We start from the raw sequence: 13071 nt of genomic DNA, 5'->3' as shown, positions 1-13071 counted from the left end.
TTATTAAAATAAACTTTCAAATTTTTAAGACTTGAATCCCATTGAGTTTGAAACTATTCATATTTCATCATTCAAAATTTTTAAACATTAAATTACGAAAGCTTTTAATTTTTATTGATCCCATTTTCAAAACTTTAATCTACAAAAATTTCAATATTTAACGTTTTGAAATTTTTCTGTTTTCTAAATTTTAATCTGAAGCTTTAAAAAATTTCAAGAGTTTTTAAAATATTTTAAATATTTAAGGATGTTTTAAAATATGTCCAGGACTTTTAAATTCATTTTTATAATTTGAAGGAATTTAAAAAAAATTCTTGAAGGGTTCTTTTTAAAAATTTCAAATTACTTTTGAAATCTTTAAAAAAGCTGTAGGTATTTCAAAAGAATTTGAAAGATTGATTAATTTGAGAGAATTGTTCAAATCCTTCAAAATCTTTTGAAATACCTTTCAATTTGATTTGAAATTTTTTAGAGAATTTCAAAAGATTACAAGGAATTTTCAATTGATTACAGTAATTTAATATGAGATTTTGAAAGATTTAATATATTTCAGGATATTTTAATAGATTTCAAGGAATTTTCAATTTATTTCAATAATGTAGGATGAGATTGTAAAACATTTAAAATATTTTAGGGTATTTTTAAAATTTCAAGGAGTTCTAAAGAGAATTCAAAAGATTTTGAAGGATTTTAAATATTTAAGGATGTTTAAAAGGATGTCAATGAATTTTCAATTCATTTATATAATTTAAAGGAATTTCAAAGAATTTTAACAGTTTTAGCAGGGTTGTTTGAAACGCACCAAAGTACTTTTGAAATCATTAAAAGATGTCAAGGTGTTTGAAAAGATTTTGAATATTTCGAAATATTTAGAGTATTTAAAAAGGTTCCAAGGAACTTTCAATTGATTACAGTAATTTAATAAGAGATTTTAAAGATTTAAAATATTTTAGGGTATTTTTGAAATTGCAATGAATTTTCAAGAGATTTTAAAGGATTTAAAATATTTTAGGATGTTTTAAAACATTCCTACGAATTTTCAATTAATTTCAATAATTTGAAGCAATTTCAAGATTTTTAACGATTTTTTCAACTTTTATGGTTGAAATTGGAACGACTTTGTTAGAAAACTTTTTTTTTGTTGATGATTCATCAGTTTAGTTGGAAAATTTGTTTTCTGAAAATTGAACTTTTTTGTAGTTTTTTTTTGTTTTTGTTTAAAAATGATTTTTTTTTAACTAAAAGAAATTTAATCTTTTTCGTCAAAAATTTAATTATTACTAAACATTAATTTTTTGTCTAGAAAATTAGACTGGCTGAAAGATAAATTACTTTTGTGCCTTTTTAGGAAAATTTACATCAAATCTCCCACAAAGAAAAAAATGAATCTGGAAAATTCACGGTTTTCCTCAAAACTGTAGGGTACTTCTTGGTGTTTAAAAATCTGGATTATAATTCCCGGGTTTCCCAGTTAGTTGCCAACCGACTTGATTTTGTGCAGTTCTTAAATTTATTACTTTTAATGTTGAACCATAATTCGAGTATTCGAAATAGAACAATAATTTATTGATTTTTCAGGACGATTCTGAATTTGTTAAAAAGTAAACAATTTACACAACTTAACGTTGAAAATTGAACTTTTTCAGTGCAAGAGCTTTAGCTGTAAAATACATTTACGTCTGATTGAGACTTTATAAACTCGCTTTAATTTGTAAATAATTTATAAGTACAAATTTGTGATGAAATGCTTTTATTAAATTTCAAATCGAATAGACATTTATTTACTCTAAAATATTGCGGTTTTAAGTGATTTAATTAAAATTTTACTTTAAAGAAAGAACAGGATTTTAATTTGAGGCCATATTCGACTCTTCCTTGAAAATTAGGAACCAAATATTTAAATTTGTAAGTGGAAGTTTTAGATTTTGATGTAGGAATGAAAACTTTATTGATTAACAAATTAATGAATTAATTTTATTAATTAGTTATAATTCAGAGCATTGGAAATGACCTTTTTTAAACCAGACATATTTCAACTATCAACTTTATAAATTTGCGTTGTGATCGCTGAAAAAGTAAATGTGCTCTTTACAGAAACCAAAAAAGAGGCTCTTGAGAAAATAGATGTTGAGGAAAGGTTAAAATATCCACCCAAATCCAGAGCAAAACCTGCAACTTCTTCCGATTCAGAAACTGCTGGATTAAAGCAAATTAATGTCAAAAATAAAGCAATCGAAAGGAGTTTCACAGCACCCTCGAAAGAGTTATCTCCGCTACTAGCAAACAAGATTGCAAGACTAAAGAACCAAATCAAAATTCAGGTTGGGGATTCTGATGAGTATGTAAGTTTTTAAGGCCCATTTTTCAGAATCGTGTAAAGTTTCATTATTTTCAGTTTTTGTAGATCAAAATCTCATTTTTCTGAACCTGAGAGAAGTAAAGTCATTTTTTAAACCTTTGCGCTATACTAATATTCTATTAAGCGTTTATAAACTGTATCTCACTATAATATCTTGCAACACTTATAAAAATGACTATAGTTTTCTCAGGTTTCCATAAATTATATTTTGGCGTAGAAAGCCCGAATTTGTACATGGATATGTTATGTTATAGGAAAGCGAGGAAGAGCCACTTCCATATTCGTCGCAGGACACGACAAACGGTGTTAGGGCCGTTCGTACAACAGCAGTCCGCAACTATGACAAGGTATAATTTATATAGAAACAAGAAATATTTTTACATTCTCATCGGAGAAGGTATTAGATTTGTGTAAAATTTGACCCCTCTAGTTTTTATCAAATGTCCACGTTTTGAGACCCCCTGAATCCGAAAAACAGGTTTTTACGAATGTATCTGTATGTCGGCCTGACTGTGAGTACGATAACCGTTGGAAAAAAATGAATCTAGTACATTGGCCTTTGGTACACTCTTTCATTGTCCTAAGCTAAAAGTCAAGTTCGCTAGTCAAACATTTAGGATAAAAATTCACAAAGTAAGCCCATTTTTAAAAATTTTTATTACACATTTTCTCATGATTCAAAAATTTTCTGTACAGTTGTTCATAGTACTTGAAAAGAAAAATGTTACTTTTTGATAGCCCTACAAGATAAGCATATCAATTTTTCGAATTTTTTCGAAAAATTCAAAATTCAAGTTTTGACCCCACAAAAACTAATCAAAAATAAAAAATTTCATTTTGTGATCAAGCTATGCAGGATAGGAAAAAAATGATAAGACAAACATTGTGCACCCAAAAAATATTTACAAATTCGTTATTAATCACTTGTTTATGGGACACCTATTTTTTGTTTTATTTATAAAACAAAATTTAAAAATACAAAAATTAAATTTTTCGACAAACGACACAAGCTAAGCAAAAATAAGTAGATAACATTTTTTCACCGAAGGTAGAGCGAACAAATTTTTATTCATGTTTTTTTACATGGTATTAGATATGTGTAAAATTTGAAAACCCTCCCCCCCCCCCTAGTTTTTGTCAAATATCTAAGTTTTGAGACCCCCTGAATCCGAAAAACAGGTTTTTACGAATGTGTCTGTATGACCGTCTGTGAACACAATTACTTTTGACAAAATTAATATATCAGATTGGCCTTTGATACACTCGTTTATTGTCCTAAAATAAATTTCAAGTTCGTTAGTCGACCATTTTAAATAAAAATTCAAAAAGTGAGCGCCTTTTGAATATTTTTGAGACCACTTTTTTCAAAATTTAAGAATTCTCTGTACGGTTATTCATAGTATTTTAAAAATCGAACAATTTATCCTAATAAGTTTTTTCATCAAATATAAAATGATTAGAGATATAGCATTTACAAAATTCCAAAAAACACACGAAAATGAACCTTTTAAGTCAAATAACGAACGATATGAAAAAATAGTAAAAGAAGAAAATGTACGATTTCTAAATGTCCTAGAAGATTATTATAACAACTTTTCGAATTGTCTTGATAAATCAAAAATTCAAATTTTGTTAGTCTAGAAAATAATGGAAAATCCAAAAGTTACATTTTTTCATGCAACAATTTCACAGTATTTCAAAGATTCTCAAATATATTAATGCATTTACAAACCCATTAGAAATGATCAAATTCAATTTATGGAAAAACGACCAAAGTTGCAATAAAACGTTTAATAAAAAACACTTTTTCAAAGAATGCCCATTTTTTTAAACAGGATAATGAAACTTCGTCTGCTTTAGTACCAATGCAAGTTACGAATTATAATAATATACATTTATGGGAATGATATAAAATTTTAGGGATAAACTCGAGTGCGAAGCACGAGATAATTATGTGATGAGAATGTGTTCGTTAAACCCGATGGAGCTTTAACAAAGTCGCACGCTTTCGAAGCGCTCAAATTGTCGAGCGAAGCGAGCCGCGCGCATAGCAAAATATTTAAAAGTATTGTGAAAGTTTAACAAAGATTTTACGGAAATCAAATATTTAAAAAACGCGTGCATACATTTAGAATATTTCACAAAAAATTCACATCGATTTTTAAACTTCAAATGATTCAAAGGATTTCAAAGATTTTGAAAAAATACTGAACACCATATTTAAAAGATTTAAAAACATTTCGAAGATTTGAAACGATTTCAGGCGAACATTTTAAAACATTTGGAAAGATTTCTTTGAGATCTCAAATAATTCAGTGATTTCAAAGAATAAGACAGATTTTACAAAGAAAAATTTAAGAAAAATTTCACAAATATTTGAAACATTTGACAGAGTTCTAAGATTTCAAAAAGATTTTTTTAAACTTTGATTATTTCATAAAGATTGCAAGGATTTCAGATTTAAAAAAGATATAGTAAACCAGATTTCTAAGATTTGTAAATATTTTGCACGTATTAAAAATATTTTAAATAAATACAAAAGATTCCAGAAGGTTTCCACAAATATTTCAAATATTTCACAAAGATTTCTAACTTTTTTAAAGTTTTTAAACTTTTAGAAGATTTCAAAGATTTTATAAATTTCGAAAAAGAAAGATTTAAAAGGTTTCACTAAGATTTCAAATCATTAAATGATTTTAACGAATAAAACTGGTATCACAAAGATTCAAGTAGAATTTTACAAATATTCCGAAATATTTTCCAAAGATTTGACAAAAATTCCACAAAGATTTCGAACGTTTAAAAGATTTTAAAACTTTTAAACCAGTTTAATGATTCAAAATAAATAAAAAGATTTCAGAAGGATTTCAAAACATTCCCAAGACTTTAAACGATTTCAAATATTTCAATGATTTCAAAAATGAATACGAAAGACTTCGAAAATATTTCAGATTTTAAAATAATCGAAAAGGTTTCAACAAATTTGAGAACATTTCAAACTAACGAAAAAGATTTCACAAACAAAAATTAAAGAAATCTTTCAGAAATATTTCAAAGATTTTATAAAAATCTCAAAAATTTTCACAAAAATGCCAGATTTCAAGGATTCTAAATATTAAAAAAAAACTTTAAAGTATTCTAAACGATTTCACAGAAATTTCAAAATTTTACAAATATTTTAAGTACTTCCAGAGATTCCAATTAAGTTTTTTTTGTTGAAATTATGTTTTCCTCTTAGAAATGTAACGTTGCGTGCTTCTTAGTAGCGATTTGCACCGATTTACGGTATAGAGAATCACATATTCGCAATTAAATTGGTGTTTCGGATCTTCATTTTTCATCTTAATTTACAGCGGCTGTCAGATACTGGGCCTCTAATGCTTCGCCGCCCTATGATTCTGACAATGAAAAAGAATAATAAAGAGACCCAACTGCCAGTGGGAAGCCATCTGAAACTGGCAATAGAAACATTACCGTAAGTGATACGCACATTACAGGAAGATCTTAGATTTGATTGCGCAGGTGCGCAGTTGTTCTCTTCCTATACATGGAAAAGTGTGCGAGTGAGAAAGTTTGTCAAATTGACGTAAGTTAGAGGCTGTGTTCTTTTGTTGATCATCGTACGAAAGATATACAAAATAAATATATAAACAGTATTTTCGGTAATTGTTTGAAAAATGTGTGAACAGATTTTGAGAAGGAAACGTATAGGTAAGTACCTTTTAAATTTGTAATATGATAAATAGGTTAAAGATTCTCCAGGCTCTGAGAAGCTCTGAGAAATTCTCCGCAGGCACTCAGGTAGTGAGTAAAGGTTAAATTTCTGAATCATTTCTAATAAAATTGAATGACAGTTAGGTAAAAAAATAAAATATATTAGACTTTATTGTACTTACAGTGAAGGCTTTAAAAAAACGAAGTGTATTTGCCTTCTTCAGCGTGTAACTTCGTCCACAACCCGGAACTTGACACCTCATGGCTTAGAACACATTTCTGACACTTGTATCAAAACAAACAAACAGAACCTCTCAAGTTAGGTCTCCTTATTATTCCTTCGTGATTCTGTCATAATCGGCACCATTGCAAGTGACACTCCTTCAATTATTAGTAAATACTGCACGCATTTGAGGGAGCGTCATTGCAAAAACAACCTTCGTAAGTTCTAATATGTAATTTTCTCGCAAATTATTTTTATTTCTACAAGCGTCATTTCTGATCTACCCTTATTGCAGATATTGAAAAGGGAATGTCCTGCCGGTCCTGTTTGACGTTACTGGCAATGAGCAGGAATATGAAAATCAGCAATTCATGGAAAATGGAGAAAGTCATGAGGTTCAAAGCTCAGACAACGTTGAGCCAGAATCACATTTTATCACACGCACAGATAACGAAGATGAAGACATAAACGTGCATGAAATAATAGAAGAACACATGGTAAGAAATGTGGAATAGGTTTAGGTTAAAATTATTTTTTGTTAAAAACAGGGGGGTGCTTCCATTTTACTGTCCAATGCAAAAAATGTGTCATGAGAGTTGAAAACGGCCCTGCGGCGGCGCTAGTAGTAATTTTGTTGTACAAAACCATGCAGTACCATAGGAAAAATACATACAAATTAGAAAATAAATATGAAGTTTTTCTTTGTTTAGTCTTTATAAAAAATAATACAAAAATAAATAACTAAAATACAAATTAATTTTAAAAATATTATCAAATTAAAAATTTTTCCAAATTTCAAACAACGACAAGATTTTAAATTTACAAAAAATAAAATCCCGAATTTTAAAATATTCGCAACTAAAATTCACTATCTTCGAGACGGACTTGTAAAATAAATACTAAATGTTATAAAAAAACTCTATTCTTTTTAAAATATGCTTAGGACTTTTAGATATTGGGAAGTTATAATATATTTAAAAATTTGAATTTCTAAAACTGTTTTAAAGTTTAAATCCATTTTAAATCTATTCAATTCTACTAAATATATATGAAATTTGCTTGATTTTTTATTAGTTTTTAATTTTCTCTTAAAGTTCATTTTTCAAACAAAAAAAATATTTAAAATTTTCACACGAATATAAGGAAAATTCTTCTTTTAATCTTGTCAGACCCTCTAAACCTTCTAATCTCTAAAAATTATTTCAATTTTTTCTGAAATTTTTATGTATTCTGCAAAATAAAAAAAATTGCCTTAAAATCTTTCAGATTTTTATTTGACAATTTTCGAAATATTTTTTAATCTTTTTAAATAATTGCTTAAAATAATTTTTCAAAATAAAAATTATTTTAATTTTTCCTAGGAACCTGAAAAAATGTTATTCACTTTCGTGAACCTTTACAAAATTCTTTTAAAATCTTTAGAAGTTTAAATTATTTTTGAATCGTTTTAAAACTTCCGAATATCTCTTAAACATATTCAATTTCTTTCTAAAATTATGTAATATGGCAAAATTGACAAATTTTGATTGAAAATCTTTTACACATTTTGAAAACATTTTAGTAAATAATTGAAATTGCTTCGTGAGCTCTTTTTCTCGATTTTATCTTAAAATTCCTTACATACAAAACAATCATTTAAAAATATCTCATGAATTTTAAGAAATTTTTTTCACGCCCTGACAAAATTCAGATTAACTAAAAAATCTGTAAATCTTGAAAAATTAAAAAAAAATGGTCTCAAAGTTTTCTTTATTCTTTTAAATCGCATTTCAAAACCTTTAAAACTTACAATTATTCTTTTAAAATAAAACCGAAGCCATTTCTCCTCAGATCTTTCATAATTATTAAAAAGCTTACCACTCTTTCATTCGGGATCTTCGGCTGTTCTCTGAGTCCACTTTTATAATCTGATTTTCACACCGGAGCAATAAACATCGGCATAATTCATGGAAATGATTCGATAAAATAAACAGAAAAACACTACTAGAAAAATCCACCGTGTAATTTTCACAATAATTACATAAATACACCGTTTCCTTCAAACAATTTTGAAGAGTTTTTTAACGGCTCCACCTGACAAAAGTCCTACAACTGTCAGAACACTAGATCGAAGTTAATACTAGCGCCGCCGCATTTTCAACTCGGTGACAGGCGGCTGGTTGAAAAAGCATAAAAAGACGCATTTTTTGTAACATGCGACATGCTAGAGCACTTAACTCGTACTTTACTCGTAACTTGTAAATGACTGAAACAATATCAGATAGTATTATCAGCCAATGTCGTGGCCAAAGTCACAATATTATGTAATATTAATACAGAGTACAAACTAAATATTAAAGTGCTTTAATGTTATTAGCCAAAGTCGAAATATTATGTTATTTTAATACATAGCACTAAATATATATTTAAGATCTTTAATGTTCTTGGCCAAAGTCGCAATATTATGTAATATTATTACACACAACAAACAAGATATTTAAGTACTTTAATCAGGGATTGGAACGAAATTAAGGGACATTTTTGGATATTTGCCAAGTATTTCGATAAATTCAAAAGAATTAGGCTATAAACTAAGCTTAGTCTAAAAAATTATAAAAACATAATGAGCTTACGAAGGCACAATGTCAAAATGATGTGTTATTCGTATTATGTATAAAAAAAACGAAAAGGAAAGTAACGAAACTTTCGTTACGTTCCTTTTTGTTTCTTCCCACATAAAACTTTGACGAAACACAAATTTGACAACCTGCCTCCGTAGCTGCATTATTTTTGAGTGGCTTTTCATATTAACATTATTTTCAGGTAAATTATATTGAATTTTAAGAAAGAATTAGGAAAATATCTGAAAATGCCCCTTAATTTCATTCGAATCCCTGGCTTTAAAGTCATCAGCCAAAGTCGCTATATTATGTAATATTAATACATAGTGCAAACTTAATATTTAAGTACTTTAATGTTGTTAGCCAAAGTTGCCATATTATGTAACATTAATACATACAACAAACTAACTATTTAGGTGCTTTAATGTAATCAGCCAAAGTAGGAATATTATGTTATTTTAATACATAGCACTAAATATATATTTAAGTTCTTTAATAGTTTTATTTGATTTTCTTCTTAATTGATTGCAAACCCGAACCCCTGTAAATACTCTTACAAAAAGCAATTAAATGTTATCAAAAATCTTTTCAGTTCCTATTCAATTGAATTGAATCAAATCAAAAATTTAATATTACCTGTTTGTGTTCACGATATGTCGTAATTTCTGATATTTTCAATCTGAGGTGAAACTGTGAGTTGATTAGCACTGCTGAAAAGTAATTGTAAAATATAATTACCACTAAAAATGCTACATGTCACTCAATACATGTTATATGATAAAAAACATTAATTTACTGTTAAAATATTATGAAAAATGATCAGCTTATTGTGATGAATAAGGCCTCTGCGCTTTCGTTTATTACAAAATTTTACATCACTGAACCATTTATAAATCTTGTATAATTTGTTTCCAAGATGATGGAATTTTTATTCCTAATTAAAAACTGAGCATCGAAAAATGGCTAGAAACTTTTCTCCTTTAAACTGTATAAATACATTTTTCATACAACATGTATTATTAAGTGGCATATAGCAGCAGCATTATATTTTTCAGTGGTAATTATGATTGGCAATGACTTGTTACCAGCAGCTACCGCTCAATGTCCTGAATTTCTGCTCTGATTGAAATAAATAAAAATTATAACGATATATCATTGATAAAAACGGATAAGAATATTAGGTTTTTGAGTGGATTCAAATGGATAGAAATTGAAAGGATATGTCGTGGATAGAAATGGATAACAATATTTAAATGCGGTATGGATTCAAATCGATAGAATTAAGAGATAAAGTAGGTATAGAAGATAGGTAACTTTAGAACAAGGAATAGATGAAGATAGACATTTATGAACAACATGGATAGAAAAATATAGACATTTGTGAACTGCAAGGATAGAAAAAGATAGGTGCTTGTGAACAAAAGGGACAGAAAGAGATAGGCATTTGTGAACGACATAGATAGGAAAACATAGGCGCATGAGACCTCCAGGGATAGAGAAAGATAGACATTTGTGAACTCCATGGATAGAAAAAGATAGACAGTTGTGACTGTGAGGGATAGAGTCAGGCATACAAAGAGATATATCTAATTAGACGCGACGGATAGGGCGTGGATAAAAAAGATAGAGTTCGTGGGATGCAAAGTGTGCATTTGGGAAGGATTGAATATCTCTATCTTTTTCTATCCTTACGTTTCAATCTTTTTGAATCTTTTTACTTCCAGCAGGGTACATTGTAAGGAATAACGCGATATATGAGTACTGTACAAATTTTTATTACAAGAGTAGATAAATCCTCACAAATTTGTATACAAAATTTCATTATTGAACGCAAATTTATTAATTGCAGGATATCTTCAACAAGGTTATTATGATTTTTCATTTGAACCTTCAAAAATGACATCTAAAAAATAATGAACATATGAAAATATTTGTTTACGATTTTTAAAGACCAATTGTTTCGATTTGAATTGCCCCCAATCAAGAAATTTTGAAGTCGAAGATTTTCGTTTAAACATGTGTGAGTTTTGAGAAGGAGCCAGACCTCAATTTATATATTGGAGACAAGTTTCTATGTCTTGAAGACATATATTTATGTCTTTAGTCAAATTTTTAAAACTCCAAGACAAATGGTTTGTAATTTCGATTGTATACCTGCCCTAACAAAAAGGGGGCTAAGGAGACCCCTAGGACTTCCTATGTCAGGTCAATCAACGTCTCTAAGACGCCCAACGTCCTAAAGATGACCTAAAGACGTCTCAAACACATGGACGTCCTCGGGACATCTTTCGTACTGACATTAGACGTTTTAAGAGCATCTCTAGGATGACCAAAAGACATGTTAAAAAAGACGTCTTAGGGATGTCCCAAAGACGTCTCTAGGACACCCTTAGTTTTTTTGCCCGCTGGGAAATGCCGTCTTACCTCTAGTGACCATAAAAGTAAGACAAAGGCTTATGTCTCGACTCAGTTTTGGGACGCAGCCAGACATGGATACTTTTGGAGAGGAATTCAAGTAGAACTAAAGTCGAATAGCTAAAAATCTAACTAATTTGGTGAAAATTGATACATTTGTTTGAAAATTCTACGCTTTTTGCTCTTATTCTCTCCTTTTCTATAGTTTTCTTATACTTCCCCCTTGCTTCCTTTCCTTGATCACCTCTTTCGGCGTACTGTACACTTCCTGCTCTAAATCTGTTTCTTCCGCGGAGATACTCTCTCCGCAAGCCATGAATCAAATTCAAACTCTCCCACCTTCTATGCTTCTCTGCCTCTATCTACCGTCACGGTCTGGTACCTGTCTCGCCTTTCGGCGTCACTACCCAACCCTGCTACTACCAACCCTATCAACACAGACCTCCCATACTGCACAAATCTGCAAACAACCCAACCCCAACTTCCACACCAATCTGTCTCAATCCTCCGAAATATCTAACTCCCCTTTTCAATCTCACAGTCTCTCAATTAATCTCTCACATACACACTCATCTACACACTTCCACAACCCACTCACCTCAAATTTCACCACAATATCAAAAAAACTCAGCATCAACAATTCCCACTACTTTAAACTTGCATGCCGTGAATGGAAGTCCAACTGAACTAATCTATTTTTGGTTAAAAATTGATATTTTTTATTGAAACTTAACCTTTGTCAGTTCAAAATTTAATTCTTTGTTTAAAAATTCATGTAGTTTGTTAAAAAATCGTGTTTTTTGTTAGAAACATAAAACTTCTTCGTTTGAAATTCATGTTTTTGATTGAGACTTCAACTATTTTGTTGTAAGTTCCTTTTTAGTTGGTCAACTCTACCAAAAAGAATCTCTGAGTATATACTAAAAATTCTTTAGGTCAAAGAAGCTCAGATAAATTCTCCCCAGACACTCAGGTAGATATATTTTAAGGTCCAAATAGTTGTTTTAAATGTTTGAAAGGCTTTAAAATGTCCTTTCCGGAATTGAAATAGCAATACGATCATAAATAACAAGCAGAGAGTCTGAAATTGAAATAAGAATTCGATCAAGAATGGTGGATACGGTGAATACGGTGGCGGAGGAACCAATTCGAGGCCGATTTCATGCAATTTTGCTTGTGCAACTAAGCATGAATGAACAGGCGTATTGTCGTGATAATAAAGCGGTTTTTTCTTCTTCAAATGCGGTCGTTTTTTGGCGATTTCGATTTTCAATCGGTCCAATAATGATGAATAGTATGCTGGGGTTATGGTTTTACCTTTTTCAAGATAGTCCACGAATATTATGCCATGTGCATCACAAAATACGGAGGCCATAGCCTTTCCGACCCATTGTTGCGTTTTTGGACGCTTCGGAGCACTTTGGCCCGGTGGAACCCACTGTTTTGCCTGTTGCGTTGACTCAGGAGTGTAGTAGTGGATCCAGGTTTCATCCATGGTTATGAATCGCCGCAAAAACTCGGTCGGCTTACGCGAAAATAATGCCAAATTCTGCTGGGAAGTTGTCACACGAATTCGTTTGTGGTCCACTGTGAGCAAACGGGGCACCCATCGCCCGCAGAGCTTCTTCATGCCCAAAACTGAATGCACGATATTGCCTACACGTTCCAATGATATGCCTACAGCATTAGCTACCTGTCTCAATTTCACTTTGGGATCATTCAACATCATATCATGGATTTTTTCGACATTTTCTGGTGTA

The 13071-nt window shown here is 30.0% G+C and overlaps 1 protein-coding gene across 1 annotated transcript in view; it reads left to right on the top strand.

The window, feature by feature from the left end:
- Positions 1 to 13071, top strand: part of LOC117174923 — a 41561-nt gene that overhangs the window by 5336 nt on the left and 23154 nt on the right. The window contains exons 2-3 of the mRNA XM_033364379.1: positions 2095 to 2342; positions 2614 to 2706. Of these exons, the coding sequence (XP_033220270.1) occupies positions 2095 to 2342; positions 2614 to 2706 (341 nt within the window). The remainder of the gene's footprint in view (positions 1 to 2094; positions 2343 to 2613; positions 2707 to 13071) is intronic.

Source organism: Belonocnema kinseyi, chromosome 6 (genome assembly GCF_010883055.1).
Source record: "Belonocnema kinseyi isolate 2016_QV_RU_SX_M_011 chromosome 6, B_treatae_v1, whole genome shotgun sequence".
In the NCBI taxonomy this organism is placed as follows: domain Eukaryota; kingdom Metazoa; phylum Arthropoda; class Insecta; order Hymenoptera; family Cynipidae; genus Belonocnema; species Belonocnema kinseyi.
This window is presented reverse-complemented; position numbering and strand designations above follow the sequence as displayed.